Below are 22458 nucleotides of genomic sequence, written 5' to 3'. Positions count from 1 at the left end.
TCATAAACCTGAAGGGCGCGATCGTCCTCCACGTCTCAGGGTTTCCAGATTGTAGCTGTTAAAAAAAAACAAAACAAAAAAAAAAGTACAGCGGAGGTGAGGAGTGATTGCAGAGGGATCGCAGGGAGCGCTGTGCTAAATTGATCTGGCAGCGTCAGTTATTGCTCCGAGGTGTTGCGCTCGGCGTGGAGTCGCACATAATGGCAGTGAGCTGTACAATGTTTAATGAGCCACACAAGCGCAAGACACCTTATAAATATTGAGACGCCAAAAGAGGGACATGCTGAGAAAATCTGCCTCCTTCTTCGCAGATTAGATGTTTTGTTAAATAGTGAGGGCGAGACGATCCTGTTTAGAGGAAAACTGGCAAATTAAACCACATTAGGTGACACAAATATTAGTAAAAATAAGTTTCAGAGTGACAAAATGTATTTTTATAGGCTTAAAAGGCTGCAAAAATGAAGAAAAAGTGGTGCTTTTGTTCGCCATTTGAGCTGTGTTGTGTTTTTCAGTTCATAAACACGCCTCAGAAAATCTCAATAATTCAGCACAATATCACACAGCAGGCCGAGGTAATGAGTCGACTGTAGGCAGGACTGTACTGAATATGTCACCGGATTAAATTGGACTGACTCGACTTGACAGCGCTGACGACGAGATTGTGAAAGAAACTGATGGGAAAATTCTGAGCTTTCTTAATTTTACATTGTGTGTGTGTCACATTCCTAATAATACGCTGTGTCAGTGTGCTCTGTTCCGCCTTTACTTCCACAAGAAGTCGTTATGCAACGCTGGTTATAGCAGCCACGCACAAGCTCGTTTCAAACCTGATCCCGGCTATGATTTTTTTTAACAGCAATTCACTGATAACTGAGATAAACAAAGCTCTAAAGCTGCAATGCCAAACCCATTTCTGTTCAGGTTCCACATTCAGTCCAGTATGACCTCAAGTGGACCACTAAAATCACAGCATAAAAACCTAGAAATAACCACAACTCCAAAGTTTACTTTTGTTTTAGAGCAAAAACTTACATCCTGAAAATGTCCACATTGAAGGGATTATATTTTTGCAAAACATCATGAACCTGAAATTTTCTGATGATTAAAACGACAAAAGTCAGACAAAAAAAGACAAAAAAACCCTAAATATTACAAAATGAGGCACGAAACAACAAAAATTAGAAACAAAATGACAAAAAAATTAGACAAGCGACACAAAACCAAAAAAAAATTTAGGAAAAAGCTACAAAGTAATAAAAAAAATGGACAAAAACAAGACAAAAAGTTACACAAATGACACAAACGAGACAAAAAGTTACAAAAAAACAAAACGACAAAAAATACACAAGCGAAACAAAAAAAACACAAAATGACAAAAAACAACACACAAGAACAAACAGCAAAACACAAAATGACAAAAATAAGACAAAAAACACAAAGAAACACAAAATGACAAAAACGAGAAACAAAATGACAAAAAAATGAGACAAGCGACACAAAACCAAAAAAAAATTAGGAAAAAGCTACAAAGTAATAAAAAAATGGACAAAAACAAGACAAAAAGTTACAAAAATGACACAAACGAGACAAAAAGTTACAAAAAAACAAAACGACAAAAAATGCACAAACACAAGCGAAACAAAAAAACCACAAAATGACAAAAAACAACACAAGAACAAATAGCAAAACACAAAATGACAAAAATAAGACAAAAAAACACAAACACAAAATGACAAAAACGAGAAACAAAATGACAAAAAAATGAGACAAGCGACACAAAACCAAAAAAAATTAGGAAAAAGCTACAAAGCAATAAAAAAATGGACAAAAACAAGAAAAAATTACACAAATGACACAAACGAGAAAAAAGTTACAAAAAAAACAAAATGACAAAAAATACACAAACACAAGCGAAAGAAAAAAACACAAAATGACAAAAAAACACAAAACAACGAATAAAGCAAAACAAAATGACAAAAATAAGACAAAAACACAAACGAGACAAGAAAGAAATACAAAATGACAAAAACGAGAAACAAAATGACAAAAAAATGAGACGAGCAATAAAAAAACAAAAACAAGACAAAATATAACAAAATACAAAAGAACAATGAGCAACCCAGTATTTTACTGCATGATCAAAACCACTTGTCATAATCTAGAAATCATTTTACAAAATTTGGTTTCTAGAGACACAACAATCTCAAAAATCTGGTTCTGTAAGGACATAAAAGCAGAATAAAAACTAAAATTCTGGCTTCAAAGTGACAAATATCTAAGATTATGATTTACAAGAACGTTAAGTTCAAAAAGTGATTACAGACCGATGTAAAAAAAAAAAAAAAAACCTACTAGGATTGATTAAGAGGGTATAAAATCTACTAAATTTGGTTTGTAAAGACATAAAATCTAAACAATCTAGTTTCCAATGACAAAAATCTGCATATTACAAAACAAAAGACTATAACTAGCTACACAATGCAAAAAAAAAAAAAAAAAAAAAAATCACAAAATTCTCATTTAAAAGGACATAAAAATGTGATTAACACACATTGTGGAATGAATGAGGTGTCGTCTTGTAATCTGGGGTCTGGTTCTTCTTAAATATCCGTGATTAAGATGGTGCCACACACAAGCATACTCGCACCCATGAAAACGCGCACTCTCTTAAAAAATACCGACAAATTTGATGTCATCAGTGCACGTTGTTGTAGAAACCACAACCTGTTCGCACCGGAGGTTGTAACGAAATTTATCTTCATGCCATCAGAGCTCTCTAAAGCAAAGTTCGGACCTGCATTGTCAGGCGTTGTTTGCCTTAAATCTATATTTCTGAAAGAAAATGCAGGAAAATGCAAATTAGGCCTGTTTCCATCACTTGCTCTGGAGCAAATAAACTCAATCACTAAAAGAAACTCAAAGAAGAAGAAGAAACACAAACAGTTTTGACTGTCTGTGTCAGAAAAATGGTGACAAACCTTCAGGAATTGTTTTCCTTTGGGCAAAATGTTTATGGAATGAAAATAATCAAAGAAACAGAAACAAGTCAATATAACAAATTTTGCCGCTTCCACTAACTTTTTTCTAACGTAATTCTTCAAAATGTGCATAAAATACAGAACAGAAACATTTCTAGTGTTTACAAAGAGGCTTAAACTCATGATTGAAAGAGCGCCTCTGAAAATAGAATCATCTCCAAAGCAGAAGTAGCTAAACATGGGCAATCTTTTCTGTCTTTTTCAGGACATGTTGTTCGAGTGCACAGGATATAAAAGGACTACTGGGATGCCAGGTTGGTTTCCTTTGGCAGCCATTTAGGTTTTTATTATTCAAATCATTTTTTTCTAAATATCCGTAGGCTTTTTTTTTGTGTTACAGTTGTGAATCCGTTGACATCACATCTGCATCATCTGTATTTCTTAAATGAATCATCCGTGCACTTTCACAAAATATCTACAAACTTGGCTATGAATAGATCACCGGGGAAGCTAATCAATAAAACGTCAGCCGGCCGTGTACTGTCCAAGCTCCCGCTTCTTCCGTTTCTGTTTTTAATGTTTTTCCTGTTTACTTCACCTCAGCATCAAGGTTTTCGTCCAACAAAGGTTTACAGAAGGAGAACAACAGCTGTCAGAGCTAACAAGCTAATGGATACTTAGAAAGTTCGTTAGCTCAGACGCTAATTAAAGCACAGCCACAAATCACAGTAGAACTGAAGAACCCATTTTGCCATTTTAAATATGACTGCAGCTTTAAAATTTTAAAGTGTATTTCTTGAATTTGAATTACAAATGTTACGTTTTTGGAAATAGGTAATTTATTGCTCAAAAAAGAGGGAAAAAATGAAAGATCCTTCAGTAACTGCTGATAAATTGGAGCAAATCCACAATAATTCTTAAGAAGGATTCAACATAAAACATAACACAATATTGGTCTTTGTAAAGAAGTAAAACCCAAAGGGCTATTCAGATTGATTATGCAAATAGTTCTGAAGAGGGTAAAAAAAAAAAAAAACTTTTTTAAAATATATTAGTTTGTGTAAACGGGTTGGAGCATGTTAAAGAATTAGTTTAGGAAGAATTATCGTCAATTAAAATGTAGAAACGTGTTCTAAAAGCTTTTTAGCAACTGTCACTGTCTCCCGCAATTTCACAGCAACAAACACGCTTAAATCGCAATTTTCTAGGTAAGATCGTGCAAATTCCAGTATTTCAGGCCGCACAATCTCAAGAGAAGCTGCAAAATTCTGGAGAGACTGTCTAAACAAACTTTAAGTTTCAAAAATCATATTAAAAAACAATGTAACTCTATTAAATACAATATATCCTCCTTTAGGCACATTAGGAAGAGTTTGACAACTGAGCCCTCTTTCTTGTACTTCAATGCCACGATCATTCCTCATATCGCTTACCGTTTGTCCTGTTGGTCTCAGGCCAATGAAACCACACTCAAATCACTCAGATCTCTCTATAATCAGGCATTGAAAATACATGACAGAAAACCTCTGTGCCATCATCACTGTAATATTCTTTGCAAATATAAAATCCTCAGCTTTGACAATTTGATTCTATATACGAATTTAAGAACCGTCTTCAAAATTGTAAATAATATTGCTCCACCTCCATTAAAAAACTTCATTAGACTTTATTCTGATCAGACGACCCGATCAAAGCGTTCTACTGCACAAAGAAACTGCGCTGGCCTTTATAGATCATCTGCGTTTGGTCGAGCAGCCTTCTCTTATGAAATGATCAAACACTGGAACAACCTCCCAGTTAGCTTGAAGACATCTGTAGATCTACACACTTTCTCAAAAATTTAAAAACACATATTCTCAATAATCAGACATGTCAGCATGAGTCCATAGCAAAGTGTTTCTCTTTTATTTAGTAACGTAATGTTTGATTTTATTGTTGTTGCTACTTTTATTTTATATATTTTGATAATTTTATCTTGAATAAGTTATATATAAATGTATGTGTAATTCTGATGTATTTTATTGATGAGCTGAGGTAAAGTTTTTTAATTTGTTTAATCTACTGTTTTCTATTCATTATATATGTTGTATCTGCCCAGGGACTGCAGATGGAAATTAGTAAACGGCTATAATCTGGTGCAAAGCATCTTTTCTTTTTAAGATTAATGTGTTTGTACATTGTCCCTGTTAACTAAACTAATAAACTAACTAAACTAAAACTGCCCTAAAATGAAAGAGAATACACAAGAGATTTCAGCTGTGACTTTTTGCTAAAAGAATTTTCTGTGAGGAAGTAGCAGGCAGTAAAAAGACCGCTGAGATCAGAGGCCTACGATCTGTAAATGAAATAAATATTACTGGCAGTGAAGTGTATTCAACCTGAGCTCCAAATTCTAGGCTGGAGGAGAGTTAGAAATGTTGCTCAGCTAATCATCTGTAAAGTTCAGTTTTCTGAGCCGCGATGGCTCCATTCATAATTCACTTATTCACCTGCACCAGTGGATTGTGGCTTTAAAGAGCATAGCTGAGCGTCTCATGTATCATGTATCCGCTGCATTAGAGGGAAGATAAAACGGCCACACTCACATCCAATCATCATCATAGCCACGGCGAAGATCTTCTCTCCGTCCGTGGTGGGGGCGATGTTTCCGAAGCCGATGCTGGTCAGGCTGGTCATGGTGAAGTACAGGGAGGTGATGTAGACGGACGTCTTGTTCGGGCCACCCTCCCACTTCCCTGATCCGGTGGCGTTGAATCGGTACGGCGTTCCCACCGTCTCAGCCAGGATGTAGAGCCAGCTGTCCATCCGCACGATGTTGGTTTCCTCGTCGATAACCTCGTAATCCCCGATGCTGTACCTGAAACGTAAACAATCACAATAACATACAACTTATTGACTGAATATTCCACTGTACGGGTGAAGAGTTGCAGTAAAGGGCTGAAAATTAAATCCAGTCCAAACAGACAGCATTTTTAGAAGCTTTTTCAATCAATCAAATCAATCACACAGAACAGATCAAATATATCAGTCCACATAGATGCCTGTGGGCTTTTTTTCTTTTTGCATTTTGAGTTTTTTCCTCTGGTGCTCTCAGCAAACGAAATCTCCACAGACTGCTGCTTAAATTACACAAATCTCCTGCTGTTATGGCAACGATTTAGCAGACTCCCTGGTGCCTCAGTGAGCGTTCTGCATCCAAAAACCAACAACAAATCTATGAATCCACATGTGAAAACATTGCTGACGTCTCCCTGCTGAGCCTACATGACAACCATTTTCTTCTAGTACAACTTTTTCCAACAACTTGCGGTTAAGACAGAGACACAGATCGAGGTCGGAGTCGCACCGATCGACCATGCGTCACTTTAAACGTAGATTTCTGGGATGAGTCTAGATCTAGTGGCTCCGAGAGGGTTTCCAGCAGTGGTTTGAGCTAAATGCTAACATGATGAAATGCAATCAGTGACAACATTAACATGATAATGTTCTGCAGGTGTAACGTCTACCCTGTTAGCTTGGAGTGTAGCATGCTAATGGTAGCCAGTTAAACCTCAACAGAAGTGCAGATTGGGAATGTTATTGCAGGTAGTTATTCAAGGTGTGAAAGGTTTACGGATCTGTAACGGGTTAGAGTTCATTGTGAGGACAAATGACAGAAGTCAACCTCTAGTTGGTGCTTCATGACAACAGAACATTAAAGTCAGGAGGATTCATCCTGTACAGAAAATTCATAGACACTGTTTTTATGTGAAAAATAAATCCAACTTCCTCTGACTGTGTTGGCTTTGTACACATTTGAGATACGTGGCTTCTTCCCACCTTGAAGACGGAAAGAAAAAAATCTGCAGAATATAAATCTGACAGATCTGATGATGCAATGAACACCGTCTATGTTCCTTCTTGTTGTTTTCCATCCTCTTTTCTGTTTTTCTTCTTGCCCCATTACAGGATGCACGTCTCTTAGCTGCAGCAGTTCTTCCTCCATTACACTGCATCATTTGAATCATTTTTATAGATTCCTGAGGACCAAAAACTCACCGCTATTTCTATCGTATAGCAGAATTACAATTTTCTGATTTACAGCGCTGGTGTTTGTGGATTTCTTCCTGTTGAATATACATGACAACTATTTTCTTCTAGTACATTTTTAACAGGTGGTTGTTCAGGCAGAGAGACAGAGCGAGGTCAGAGTTGCATCACTTTAAAGGTGGATTTCTGGTATGAATCTAGATCTAGTGGCTCTTTACAGCAGTGGTTTGAGCTAAATGCTAATGCTAAGAGGCTCACAGTGACAACGCTAACACAATAATGTTAGCTTGGCGTGTAGCATGCTAACATTAGCGAATTAAAACTAGAAGTGACTGACGGGAATGTCGTTGCAGGTATTTATTCAAAGTATGAAAGGTTTACGGACCTGTAATGTGTTACAGTGCATCCTGAGGGGAACATGAACGTGTAAACCAAACTAAGTTTAGCCTGTTGGAAGGTTTTTAACACATTTCACTCAAAATAACAAATATCAACGTCATCTTGTTGCTCCAAGTGAACAGAACATTAAAGTCAGCTGCAATCATCCTGGTGACAATTTGTGGTTTTACAGATTTGTGAAAAATAAATTCAACTTCACCCTGTAGATGACGGAATGTGTCGTTAACTTGACAACCAAGATGTTTTTTGTTTCTTTAGCTTTCAATATATGCCAGAATCATACTCTCTAGTATACAATTTTACTCAATCATCCCAACACTGTGCCCTCACATTCAGGTTTTTCGTAATAACAGTTTTTTTTTACATTTCTGCATGTCTGCAAAACATAGCCTTGCTTTTGGTTTTGTTTAATATTTGTTGTTTTGAAGAAGACTGTGCAATGGAGTCAAACATCCTCTCGTCGGTCATTTATGGAGCATCCTACTGTGTAAAGCTTGAGCCTCGTGTGAAGAGTTTGTATATTTGCCATTTGAGGAATTGGTAATAGTTGCTTCTATAAAACCATCCGTCCTTCTATAAAACCATTTCTAGTTTAATGATTCATGACTTTATGTTTAGGATAATGAATGCTGCATTTAACCTGAGAACATCCTTAAAATGGATCTTTGCTATATAATACAACTCTTCACTTGTGAAGTTACTTTTGTTCATCTTTGCACTCATTCTGAGATATTTTGTGTTGGGTTATTTACACCTGAAACCTGTGAGATACCTGGCTCCTTGGAGACAAAATAGAAATCTGACAGATGTGATGATGCAACAAGCACCGTTTACTTTCCTAGCTGTTTTCCATCCTCCTCTGTTTTCGGTTTTCTTCATGCCCCATTGCAGAATGAATGTCAGTTTATTCCCACCATCTCCCTGCATCATCTGAATAATTCTTACAGAACCCTGAGGAAGAAAAACTCCCCAGTATTTCTATTGAACAGTAGGATTATGATTTTCTTATTTACAACCCCGGTGCTCATCGAGTGCTGCATCCGACTCAATTCTTTTCTGCGTTAAAAGACAGCCGAGAGGAGACAGCGGTGAGGCTGCCGCTGTTGCTGCTGTCATCTGAATTGATGACGGTTTAACTTTTCCCCAACTCCACGACGCGGCTCGGTGTGTGACCATGGCAACCGCAGAAACCACATCGAGGGAAACGATACAGGAGCTATTTTTACTGGTGTGGCAGTCTGATGCCGGAGCAACACCGGCTTCATTCATTCAACTTTGATTACGCTGTCTGGACCAGAATGCGGCGTTTCTGACGCTGCTTAGAGCTTCTATTTTTGAGCTCAACCTTCAATCACATCCCCCCTGTTTTTAAGCATGCAGGACATTAAGTTGTCATAATGATATCTGCGTCAGCCTGTGTGTATTTAGACGTAATAAATCAAGCACAACACATGATGGAAACTTAATGCTTCCACCACACTCGCCCCCCTGTTGAGTACATGATCTGATTAGACTTTGGAGGCCCCTTGCTCCATAAATTTACATATTAATGAGAAAACAGCCAATTCTCTTGAAACCGGCGTAACTCTTCCCGGCTTTAAGGTGTGAAAAACATACAGTTTTAATGTGGGGGGAAAACAAGCATGTTGACAAAAAGCAACTGCTAATTAATGCACTAATCAGCCTAATCAATGACCTCATTTGTACTAATTGGCTGCGCTATTAATGCATCGCAGTCAAGTGGAATGCGTTATGTAATGTACAGTAAGATCGGTCTAAAAATGTCACGTTTGTCTGGTTTTATTCGCTTTTTGACATGTGGGGGAGTGAAACTTAGAGATTCTGATTGGATAATGTGTTTATATGATATATGATATTATAGGAGTGTTTCAGATGACGTCACATTAGCTGGTCCGCCATATTGGGTGGCGGGTGTTGAAATTGTTGTGGTCAGGAGTCAGCGAGCAAGATAAGTAGTTTGAAGTGGCCTGGGGGGGAAGAAGTGGTTGATTGAGCAAGATAAATATAGTTTGCAGTGTGACTGGGGACAAGAATGGTTCACGCCTGTTGTGTCCACGGCTGCCACAACAGGGCAGAAGGCCCAGTTAAACGGAGCCGAGGGTGAACAGACAAGGAAACTCAGCCGGCTGAGGCACCACACTTGGCAATTAGTATCTGTTTTTTAACCCGTATTATGAAGAAATTGTCATTTTCACTTTTACTTTGTATTCTATCATTCAATTCGTCTTCCATAAATACACTTTATTGTGGTAAAATAAACTTTTAGTGCATGAATTGCTTTGAGAACACAATTGAAATCTCGCAAACAGCCAAAAGTCTTACTCAAATTTGATTATTTTACTGAAAAAAAAACATTTTGGGAGTTTTAATGTATGCCGAATGAAAGATAACAAATGTATAACTTAGACAATTGTGGAAATTAGGTGTTTCAACCGTTATTTGCTTTGACCTAAAGATCTTTTCAAAATAGCTGCTTCTCAAAGCGAGGATTCGCGTTGCCCCAACAGGACTGGGAGGTTCGCTCACATTAGCGTGATCCTAGGCAGACTCCACTGTTTATTATAGTTAATTTAATTTAGATAGACCAATGATACGCTAATTAATAGAAAAAAATCATTAGGTTCATTATTAGTTAAATCGGCGACCTGAATTAATGCTGTTTTCGGAAGAATTCTACACCAAACTGTGTTCAAAATCTCGGCAAAAAAATCTGTGTCTGAAGGGCTACTTCCTTAGCCTAGCCGCGCTAGACCCATGCTCTGAAGACGCAAGGGTCTAGGCACGCTCGACAGGGAGGGAGGCGGGCTAAAAGGTTGTCTTTCAAATCACTCTGCAGCAATTGGGTAGGTATACAACCAATCAGCGCAACGAATAGGCTCCTCGAGCGCCGGAAATCAGAGGATGCGGTAGTTCGGTGAAGCCTTATTTATACAGTCAATGGGTGAAGCTCAAGTATATTACAGACATGTTAACAGAAAGATTATTCAGAGTCGGTGCTAATGGAGCTCAACGACAGTTTTTGTTGTCGACCCTGGCAGAGAATTAAATTCGTTGCCATGGGTTGTCTAGCGCGGCTAGGCTAGTTGTTTCTGGTTGTTTCTGTCAGAATCGTCGCGCCTCTGTCATCACTTAGTTACGCCCGCCTTCTGACTCTACACTTCATGGTAGAGGTTGGTTTGCATCCAACCTCGAGCCTTATGGAGGGTAACTAGACCCACCCTGGCAGAGAATTAAATTTGTTGCCGTGGGTTGTCTAGCGCGGCTAGGCTACTACTTCCTCATATTATGAGCGCAAACGGCTGAAACTTACTCAATTAACTCCAACGTCCTCTGATATCGGCCTTTTGAAGTGCTATCAAGTGTGTCAATATACTTTTTCAGCTGAGTGGCAGGCATAGCCAACAAATGGACTCAAAGTTTGCCACTCACCATGGCGCCGAGCTAATTACTGACCCGGATGTGTGACGTCAGTGAAACACTCCTATAGGTGACTGATTAATGCGATCAGGTGACGTGAACGTACCAAATGCAGGCGAGCCAGTGGGCAGCCAGGCCGAAAACACACACCAGCAGCACCAGGACGGCCGCCCCGTACTCGATGTAGTGATCCAGTTTACGGGCGACCCGACCCAGACGGAGAAGTCGGACCACCTTAAGAGAGCTGAACAGACTGCTGATCCCCTGAAACAGCGAAGAAAGACACCAGGAATAATATTCAGAAAGCATAAAGTGGAGTTCACACATTTTAAATGAAGTCTTGTGAATGACACCAAAACACCTGAAAGTGTATTTACAATAGCAATCAGTCTGTCTGTAAGCACCACAATGACATTTAATATAAATTAGAACATTATAATGTACTTGTATGAAGTTAAAGAGAGTTAAATGCTTCTAAATGTACAGTATTTGTCAGCAGCTATACTTATCACTATGAAGCATAATTTAATTTTAATTACAACTGTGCTTGTAACAGTTCCAACTGCTGGGAAATGTATTTAAAAACATTTTTATCTGTTATAACCCTTTAATCAGATGCTTGTGTAGTGTTTATAAACACTTTTAACACTTAATAATACACTATTGTTGCATATATTTAAAGTATGGTGCTAGTTTTTTCATTTTAGTTCAGCCGCTGGTGAAATATTTACTCATATTTTTATTATTTTCTTTTCCTATCTACCTTTTTGGTTGCTTACTAATCCTGTGATTCAAGTGTTTGCTGGAGAAAATGAGTTTTAATGTAAAGAAATACATAAAATATAATATGTAGTGTTTTTTTTAAAGTGTTTTACCCATTTGTAATTAATCTAAGCTTCAATTTTGCAATTTTAAATGAAGTTATGCTCTTGGGAATGGCACCAAAAACCTGAAAGTATATTTATAAGAGGAATAAATCCCTGCTCTAATATATATTCTGCCTGTAAGCACTATAACGACATTTAATAAGAGTTATATTATAATGGACTTGCATGTTAGAGACAGCTAATTTGTTCGCAGTTATATTACTATGAAGCATAGTTTAATTACAATGATTGTGTTTATAATAGAATTGCTGGAAAATGTATTTTCAAACATCTATTTGCTTACAATTACTTATGTTTTAATCCTTTAATTAAATGCTTATGAAGTGTTTATAAATGCTTTTAACACTTAATACATTGTTGTTGTATATATTTAAAGTATGATGCTAGATTTTCTTTTTAGTTAAATGCTGGTGAAATATTTACTCATGTTTTTATTATTTTCTTTTCCTATCTACCTTTTTGGTTGTTTATATATTCTGTGATTCAAGTGTTTGCTGGAAAAAAAATGTTTTAATCTAAAGAAATACATAAAATGTATTAAATCTGACAGAATTATTTGAAATTAATCTAATGTTAAACGTTACAATTTTACACATAAAATGACAACTGTTAGTTAACAATAATCTGTCTCAAAAAAACTTCTGTGGTTTTAAATAAAAGTTGTAGTAAAATCGACAGTAAACACATCAGATAAAAATCTATGAAAAACTGCATCAGAACGCTATGAGAGAGAAACAAGTACTTTTCAGAGAATCAATATGAAAGAGCATGAACCACAACATAACAGCAAACACAAACAAAACAAGGATAAACACAAGACTGTGAACAGCACTTGTTGGTTTTAAACGCGTTGCTGTACAATGTAATGAAACTTTACAACTTGTCCTCACATAACCTGCAGCTAAACACCCACTCAGCTCAGCCGTATATGAAACGCCCACTCTGAGATTCAAACGGACGACTGCAGTCCCATCAGTCTGCTGCTGCTGGGATCCTGTGTGTGCATGCTGGCAGCGCTATTGATTCTGCTAATGTGCTGCGGTCTGCAATGGCGAGTACAACTGCAGCGCTCACTGTCACTTGATCTGATCTAGCTGCCTGCCAGACACCTCAGCTTCTCTCAAATCACTTTGCAGGCCCGACTTCCGACACAATTCAATTGTTGGTGCAGTCGAGGTCTGCTGCAAACTCTCCCAGCACAAGTTGGAGGGGAAGTTCACCAGTGGGCGGATATGAAAGAGACTTCATTAACGGGATAGTTAGGGAATGTGCTCGAGACATCATTACGAGGGTGTCTGTACACTAAATGTGAACCAACAGGCGATTAGATTAGCTTAGCATAAAGATTGTTAGCCTTGTTCTACCCACCAGCACTGCTACCCCACAGATATCTACGCATGCTTAGGCTGAACATCTAATCGATTTCAAATTACAGATACCATCCATCCATTATCTATACATCGCTTTATCCTCACTAGGGTCATGGGGGGTGCTGGAGTCTATCCCAGCTGACTCGGGTGAAGGCAGGGGACACCCTGGACAGGTCACCAGTCTGTCTCAGGGCAACATATACAGACACACAATCACACTCACATTCACACCTACGGGCAATTTAGAGTGACCAATTAACCTCAGCATGTTTTTGGACTGTGGGAGGAAGTCGGAGTACCCGGAGAAAACCCACGCATGCACAGGGAGAACATGCAAACTCCAGACCGGGATTTGAACCGGGGATCTTCTTGCTGCAAGGCGAAAGTGCTAACCACTAGGCCACTGTGCAGCCCAATCACAGATACAAACAATGCAATTATCAGATTGCAGCGGCTGCAAGTGTGGCTCAAGCTTAAACCGCTGCGTCAATGGCTTTACAAATTTATCTCCTTGTGTGACAGTCACACAGTAAGGCTTAACCACATGTTTTAAATCTATTACACTGAAGCCTGAGTTTAAAAAATTACATCACAAATCTGTGCTGTTTAAGTTACCTGGGTAAATTAGTGTTTTACATAACAGTATAAGGTCTTAGCCACAATATTTAACTTTTTCAAGTGCATTTATATAATAAACAACTGTAGGGTCTTAGCCTTAATATTTCAACTTGTCAGATAAATTTGCAATCCTGTTTCTTTACTAGAAAACTCATTAACAGCTGTTGCTTTGGTGACTTGACTAATATTGACATGGTTTTGTCACATTTCTGTGCATTTTATCTGTTCTCTGTACTTTAATGTTGATATTTTGTCTTCTATGTTTTGCGTTTGAGCTGTTTAAAAAAAGTTATTATTCTAGTTATTACAAATCTAATCATAACTGCAATATAACCACAATTTAATTGCCCCAAACCATTCAGTCCAAATGCTTACTGTACGTTGCTAAAGCCAGCAGGCAATTAGCTTAGCTTAACACAGGGGCCAGAAGAAATTGAAGCGATTAAAAAAAGATCATTTACATTTATAAATATAGTTGCAAGTTCACCATTTATCACCATCATGCTACATTAGGCTAACTGGGCCAGGATCAAAATGTGCTATTCTTATCCACCTACAAGAGTTAATTAAAAAGCCAGATAAGAAGATCAGCACCACTCTCATCTCGGTCATTTAGCATCGACTTAAACCAGAGGATTAGCTTAGTTTAGCATAAGACTAAAGGAGGGGCTAACAGCTAGCCTGACTCTCACCAGAGTTCAAAAACGCACCCAATGACACCCGTAAGCTCACTGATTAACACAGCTTAAGTAGCTTGTTTCATTTACACACAAATACATACAAAACGTACACTTTGTGGCTTTACGGAGATTCAGACACCTGCTAGCTTCAGCTTGTTTTAAAGCTAATTTAGCTAATCGTCAGCAGAAGCAAAGGGGTTTATCTTTTCTTGGCAAGAAATTGAATGTGCACAATTCCCAAAATGTTACCCTGTAATGAAAAAGGTCATTATTGTATCAAAAACAAGCAGTTTAATTACCTAATTACTTATAAAAGTTCCCTTACTTCAATTTTCAATTGAAGTAATTCTGCAAAAAAAGAAACAAACTCCCATAATCTTTCAATTTTTCAACATTTACAGCTTAATGTCTTCCTAAAAATAGCTTTATTTTCTTACCTGTTGAATACATCTATTAGTGGAAAAAAAGATGGATTAACTGTTTGCATTAAAAGACTTTTGGTTCATCTTGGCCTCAAAGATTATGACTGAATGTTTGACCAGCTACCAAATGGAATTTACCATATTTTTCAAAATATATCTACTTTTGGAAAAAAGATGTTGTATTTTATAGATTCTGTAACCTTCCTGAAACTATAAAATTAAATATTTTATCAAAAAAGCGAAGGATGAATAGCAGTATCTCTATTAAATATTATTACTAACCATTCATTAGTTTAGGTTTATGAAAACACCTCACTTGCATCTTATTTTTTTTTTGTTTTATTTACAATTTTTTGATTTATCGGGCATGTGATCAATGAGTAATTTCATCTGACTAATTTTAGTTGATGCTAAATGAGCTCAATTAAACCACAACACTGTAAATAAAATGAATACGAGCTACAAAGGCTGTTTGCAGTCAAATGCGCCTGTCATGAACACTTTCAACTTCAATTTTAACGCAAAATGATGAAAATTTCCTCCAATCTGACCCAGTTTTCAGATCAAGAGAAGATCCAGTCAGCGATGACTGTTAGATGTTCAAACCTCCCAACATTAAAGCATATTTCCAGTGGCAGGATGACCTTTATTTTGAAATCTAAACTGTGATCAGTTTGTCATAAATGACACTTTACTGCCGTCACGCAGCTTTAATTGTGCCGTCGTTCATTTTAAAGTATTGCAGAGGACCGCTGTGGCAATGAAAAGCTTTTGGCAGGAATGGAAAAAACAAAACAACAACAAGCGGCTCGTATCTCAGCTTGCTTTCCCTGACATTTATTTTCATGCATTGATGCTTCTGCTGTCGAGCACTCCGGCCGAAACGCGAGAATAAATGTCACGGGAAGCGTGGAGAGTGAGCGGCCATTGTTGCTAAAAAGCCTGATGGAGGGTTTACGTAACGCGTTTGTCAAGTGTGCAAGTAAAATAACAAAAAAAAAGGCACAAAACTGTTCATTATCATATTCTAATCACACTGAAGCCTACTTGAGTGACAGCTCGGTGGTTCCAATTCTTCCCGTCACGTCCCATGCATGAAGGATGAGGGGGAGCCATGCAAACACAAGAGGGATGGAGAGGGAAGAAGAAACAAAAACGAAAGCACAAGTAAGAAAAAAAGAAAGTCAACATTCAGTAATCAAATGAAAGGAAACATGAAAACAAAACAAGCTGCAAAGTGAGAACAACGTGGTGAACCATTTTGGGATATCAATCATCGACAACGGCATCAGTCGGTCCCGAGATGACGAACGGCAATAGGAGACTGCCAAGAATAACTTTGACAGCCGCTCCTTGTTAATGATGTTCCCCTTCTGTATTTGGAAACCTGTTGGGGAAAACAGCCATCAAAGTTATTCATGCCAGTCGTTAAGGTCTGGAGCGGCAGCGAGATGTTGCGGCGGCGGCAGCGGTTTAATAACAGAGGCAATAGTTTACTCGCTCTCATTTACCCCGGGAGCGGATCGCCTCAAAGCAATCTGGAGCAAATTGGAGTCGACGAGTTGTTGCAGAGACAGAAAAAGTTCCTGGAAGTGTGGTCAAACATCTGGTGTGTGTTTACAGTCAGCGTGTCCACGACCTCGTCACCTCTGATCCTCATTTAAAGCACAAAGTAGAAAACTAGACTGTAAAGAGCAGGACTGTAAATAACTGTTATTATCAGAGCTGTAGATTATTTTCTTTAAGGGTCATTCCAGAACTGGACAAATTTCAAATAATCCATGAACAAAATACTAAAACATGTAGTTGTGTAAAAGATCTAAAGAAAAAAAAAACGAGAAAAAGTTTAAAAATATTTTTTTTAAATACCAAATAGGTCTGCAGTTCCCCTACAATGACATTTTTCTCTTGTCTCCCCCCCCCGATGACCAAATTAAATTTTAAATACAACAGTTTGTTTAATTTTGCTAAATTTAGGGTTACTTTTACTAAATTTATCATTAAGTTTACCAAATTGATGGTTAATTTTGATAAAATTATGGTCAATTTTTCTAAACTTATAATTAATTTTACTAAAATTATGGTTAATTTTAATAAATTTATAGTTTTAATAAATTTATGGTTAATTTTACTAAATTTATGTTAGTATTTCTAATTTATAGTTAATTTTGCTAAATTTATAGTTATTTTTTCTAATTTATAGTTAATTTTGATAAATTTATGGTTATTTTTTCTAATTTATAGTTAATTTTGCTACATTTATGGCTATTTTTTCTAAGTTATAGTTAATTTTGTTAAATTTGAATGGTTTTTTTCTAATTTATAGGCAATTTTGCTACATTTATGGTTATATTTTTCTAATTTATAGTTACTTTTGCTAAATTTATAATTATTTTTCTAATTTATAGTTAATTTTGCTATATTTATGGCTATTTTTTCTAATTTATAGTTGATTTTGCTACATTTATAGTTATGTTTTCTAATTTATAGTTAATTTTGTTAAATTTATGTTTTTTTCTAATTTATAGTTAATTTTGCTAAATTTATGGTTATTTTTTCTAATTTATAGTTGATTTTGCTACATTTATGGTCAATTTACATAGGTAATACATAATAGAACATCTTTCTAAAAAAAAAAAAGATCAAAAACCAACCATTTATTTGCCTTATCAAGTACTGTTTAGGTTATCAACACTTGATCTAATCTACTACACATTTAAGAGCCACATCATTGGACCAGGTGACAGGTTATTTATTTACAACGAACACAGCAGCCATATTTAATTCCTAAAGAACTGCATGTTTGGCAGCCATGACGAATCATTAATCTCCACTTAGTCCTCATGAACTGTATAGAGAACTCTCTCCAGAGGATATAATGTTTTGTTTGAAAAAAAACAAAAAACCTACAGGGCACCTTAAAATCAACAAATCCTTTAGTTTAAAAAATAAATTAAAATGAGAGCAAAAAATGTGAATTAAAACGATCGTGACTGATTTAAATTCTTAGTTTTTATCCAATTTAAAGTCTGAAATACTAATATATTCAGTTTACTAACAAACATGACCAAGAAAAGCTGTAGATATTTATATTTCAAGGCTGGAATTGGGGAGTTTGACATTTTTCCATAATAAAAATGACACTAATAATGAATGAATTTGTCTCTCTAAAGCAACAGTGCAGCTCTTTTATGTCCTTTTCACTGATTTTGTCCGGCAGAAAACGCATGCTGTTCCCATATATAGTGACTCATTCTGCAGTGCACCTTTCATCACCAAATAATTCTGTTTATAAAAATACGTTGAAATAAAAGAGTGAACATGCACATTACAATGTTCCTGAGGTCAAATTATCTTTCATAAATGACTAGTTTGTTCCAACTAAGAGCCCGAAATACAAAAATATTGAGTTTAATGTAAAAATATCCACATTTTCTGGCTGGAATCAGAGAACCTTTGACATTTTTACTTTAAAAAATGACTTCAAATGCAGCGTACGTCCATAATAATGAAAGATTTTCTCTCTAAAGCCACAGTGAGGTTCTTTCAGGTGCTTTTAACTGATTTTCTATGACAGCAAACACACTATTCAGATAATTCATGTTTGGTTTGCTGTATCTACATAAAAAGCCTGGTATTATTTTATGCGTTATTTCATTTTAATGAAAGAATTTGTCCTCCTACAGCAACAAAGCAGCCCTTTCTTCTTTTTAAACTGTTTTTGTGGGACAGCAAACGAAGCGATTCACTGCACAAGGCACCTCTAACCAACAAATGACTGGGTTTATGAAATTCTAATCATTAGAAATATATATTACAGTGTCCATGAGGTCAAACTGATTTCTTTAAATGATGAGTCTTTTCAAAAAGGGAGTACAAAATAAAAGGATATTCATTTTACCATTCAATACGACCAAGAAAACCAGCAAATATTCACATTTTGTGGCTGGATTCAGAGAATTTTTGACATTTTTGCTCAAAAAAATGACAAATTACATAATGGTTGACTTAAAACACAACATATGTTCATTATAAGGAAACAATTTCTCTCCCTAAATGAAATGGGCAGCTCCTTTATGTCCTTTTAACCGATTTTGCCCGTCTATGTTTGTCCAGTTTAGTCTAAAATACTGAGATACTTATTTTACTACTGAACATGACACAAAAAATGTTAAATATTCTCATTCTAAGGTTTAAAGGGGCACCGAGGAAGATTTTTATGCTCGTAACAAAGTCTCATATTAATGTGGATGAATCTTCGTTATTTACACTTATTAATGCCCACATTTTCGATTCATGAATCATTTTGGTTTTGTAAATGTTTGTATTTTATTAATTTTTTGTCGACTCGTCTAGAGTTTCCTGTGAGAGACAGAGCGATTTACAGCAAATACGGTGCGCGTGCGCTGACGGAGCGTAGCAGAGCGGAGCTAGTTGTTTTTAGCAGTAGCAGAGCGGAGAGTTGGTTGAGAAGACGGCAAACATGGAGCGCAAAAGGAAGCAAACGGAGCAAAGTCTGCAAGCAGAAAGTTTGCCAGATCGGCAACGAAGCGAAAGAGAAGTTCATCTTGGACAGGCATTTCAGAGGTGGAGAGAATTCCGGAAGCAAAAAGGAATCAAAACAGATGCCGAGCTGGCTGTGCTTCTCCGAGACAGGTACGTAACTTTAGCTCTTTGTAAGTTTGATACAATTCTTTTGTCTTTTGTGTGTGTTGCTTGCGATGTGTGGTTAGTAGACTATGGGATTAGTTTGACTGTGACTGGTTTAGTTGACTAACTTTGTGGCAAAAACACTGTGTTGGTATTGGCTAATGTAACGTTAGCTCGGAGCTACCGAACGTTAGCTCGCAGCGGTTAACTCCGTAGCTCAGAGCAGCTTTGACAACTCTGTTTTACAACATTAGACCGCGGAGTCATTTACACACGTTATTGTTCAACAATGATTTCAACTCCGCCGGCTTTCCTGAGGCTCGCTCGCTCGTTTACGACAGTTTGCTACAGTGCGCGCCGAGGCTTATGGGAAATGTAGGCAACGCTACATTTCCGCTAAAATCTTCCTCTGTGCCCCTTTAAAACAGAGAGTTTTTGACCTTTTTATTTTAAAAAATGACAGTTAAATATATATTTGGTTAACTTCAAACACAGCCTATGTTCATTATGAGGAAATCTGTCTCCCTAAATCAGGGGTGTCAAACTCATGTTACTTCAGGTTCCAACAACTAACTCCTTCATACACTAAAAATATTTCTGTAACTGAAGTGGAATCTCCAAATTGTAGAATTCTAACAATTTAGAATTTCACTTTATGATCAAAACAACTTGTCAAGTTCTAGAAATGATTTTAAATTTATAGTTTTACTAGTTTACAATCTGCAGTTAATGTCTTCTCTGTAATTTTTACACTTTGAGGGCCGGATTGGACCCTCTGGAGGACCGCTTTTGGCCCGCGGACCGCGTGTTTGACACCATAAAGCAACAGCGTGCTTTAAACTGATCTGGCAAGACAGCAAAAACAAGCCATTCAGGCGATCTAGGCTTGTTTTTTTAAAATCAAAAGCTCCGCTAACACCAGTGCTGCCCTTTAAACCGCAGAAGGCTGTTTTGTTTTTCCTTCCTGCTGACCCCTGACTGCTGCTGCTTGAACCCGTCAGCGTTTAAGGATGCTGAAGCGTTGAAAGAGTAGAAAGGGTCAAAATGCTGGACCTGCAAATACACCCGCTGCCCACCAGCAAAGCTTCACCACCGCATTTCACATCACTCTGTACGGAGCGTGCTGCCCCACGGCCCCCCCGAGAGCCGCCATGCACCGCCCAAGTGCCATCGCAGCACTCTGCACGGCCGCGATGTCACAAAAACACGCACACGTATCATGAGACGCGACACATTTAGGCGCACGCCGCAGCACAAATGCACAGAGATGCATTGATTTAATGAAAACTGGCAAATGCAGAACCTCGAGACTCCATTTAATCAAAGAGTGTTTGTTAGAAGAAAAAAAAACTGAACTGGAGGGGACACGTGGACCAGATTCAGAAGCTCTGGTTTCCCCATAAAGATCATTTCTAGAGATATATAGCAAACAAGTAAATACTTTAACAGGTAAGCACTCTGTACACTGCAGAAACTCCAAATATTACCAAGTATATTTGTCCTTATTTTTAGTTAAAATGTCTCATCCCACTTGATTTGAGATGAATTCACTTAAGTAACATTTCAGCAAGATGGAGCGATATTTGAAGACAATGTATCTTAAATATCTTAAGTCAAACAATCTTGAAATGATCTTGTTTTAACCCTCGCGTCGTCCTGCGGGTCAAAATTGACCCGTTTTGAAGTTTGAAAATGTGGGGAAAAAAATATTTTCACAGTGAAACTTCTGATGGCCACATTTTCAACATTTTTGGGAAATCTTTAATCATTTTTTGGTGGAAAAAAAGAAATGTTAAAAAAAACAAAATCCAGTGAATTTTCACTGGATTTTGGTTGATTCTTTTGTGAATGTTCTTAAAGAAAATATTAGAACTTTTACTGATACATATGAGTCACTTTAGATATTTTTAGGATTTTTTGGAAGATTTTCACTAATTTTTAAAATATTTACAAGGATTTTCTTGCCAAATTTGAGGGATTTTTTAAATAAAACTTTTAAGGAATTATTGGAATTTTTTTCTAAAGGTTTTGCAAATTTTCTTAAATTTGGGGAATTTTTTTTGCTGAATTTTTACATTTTTTTTCTGATGAGCAAACAATGTTTTTTGGTGCCCGTAAATGAAGACAACAGGAGGGTTAAGACAATGCATCTTAAATGTCTTAAGTCAAACAATCATGAAATTATCTTGTTTTGAGTTGAATTTTGCAAGAAAACTCAAATTGAGTTTAATAGATCTCAAATTAGAAGGTTATATGAAAGCAAAAATCTATTTTTTAATGGAAAAATTGCTATTTTCTTTAGCATGTCTGGCTTATTTTAAGACACCTAAGCTTGACAATCCCGGTAAAATAAAGCTTAAAATAAGTTTCCCAGGTAATTTTAAGATCTCAATATTCTAAATATCATATCTTATTCCAATAAATCGTACCAAGCCGTTTTTCACGTGTTATATTGGCAGATTTTTTTCACTTCTTTCAAGGAAAAAATTCCTTGAAATAAGTTGGTGAGAGGAGCAACTTTTCCAGTGCAGAATTTGCTTCGTCTCTTCGGTGACAAATAAACGACCGGTTTCCACAGCCAACCCAACTCCTCTACTACCAGACAACCTAATTAAATCACATTTATTTAAGTTGGAGTGGTAAAACTGAATTATCCGGTGCTCAAAATGCTCTCCAGGTAAAACAGCAAACGTGTTTTCCTCCCGATTCAGTCCTTTCGTCGGCCGTCATGAGGTGTTAACGGGGTAAGGGCATCGGTTGCACAGCGGAGCGTCGGAGTGCGCCCCAGTTCAACAGTGCTAATGCTCCTTCCCCAATTAAAATGTGCCAATTATCTCAAGATCCTGCGACGGCTCTCCAGCAAACACTCATCGCAGTGGTAGGACCGTTTACAAACTCACAAACAAGCGTGTTAATATTCCGTTGGCTCAAACTTGTTTTTCGCCGTCGCTACACGGAACAACGACCCGTGAGCTCGCTCTGATGTA

The 22458-nt window shown here is 37.0% G+C and overlaps 1 protein-coding gene across 2 annotated transcripts in view; it reads right to left on the bottom strand.

Moving 5' to 3' along the window:
* LOC110964923 (potassium voltage-gated channel subfamily H member 1-like) overlaps nucleotides 1–22458 on the bottom strand; it is a 78625-nt gene that overhangs the window by 35596 nt on the left and 20571 nt on the right. For both annotated transcript variants that reach the window (XM_051960179.1, XM_022213784.2), the window contains 2 exons: nucleotides 10951–11108; nucleotides 5564–5835 (listed from right to left, as the gene is read on the bottom strand). In XM_051960179.1, the coding sequence (XP_051816139.1) occupies nucleotides 5564–5835; nucleotides 10951–11108 (430 nt within the window). The remainder of the gene's footprint in view (nucleotides 1–5563; nucleotides 5836–10950; nucleotides 11109–22458) is intronic.

Source organism: Acanthochromis polyacanthus, chromosome 15 (assembly GCF_021347895.1).
Source record: "Acanthochromis polyacanthus isolate Apoly-LR-REF ecotype Palm Island chromosome 15, KAUST_Apoly_ChrSc, whole genome shotgun sequence".
NCBI lineage: Eukaryota > Metazoa > Chordata > Actinopteri > Pomacentridae > Acanthochromis > Acanthochromis polyacanthus.
Note: the sequence above shows the minus strand (reverse complement) of the source record. Positions and strands in the feature narration are given on the sequence as shown.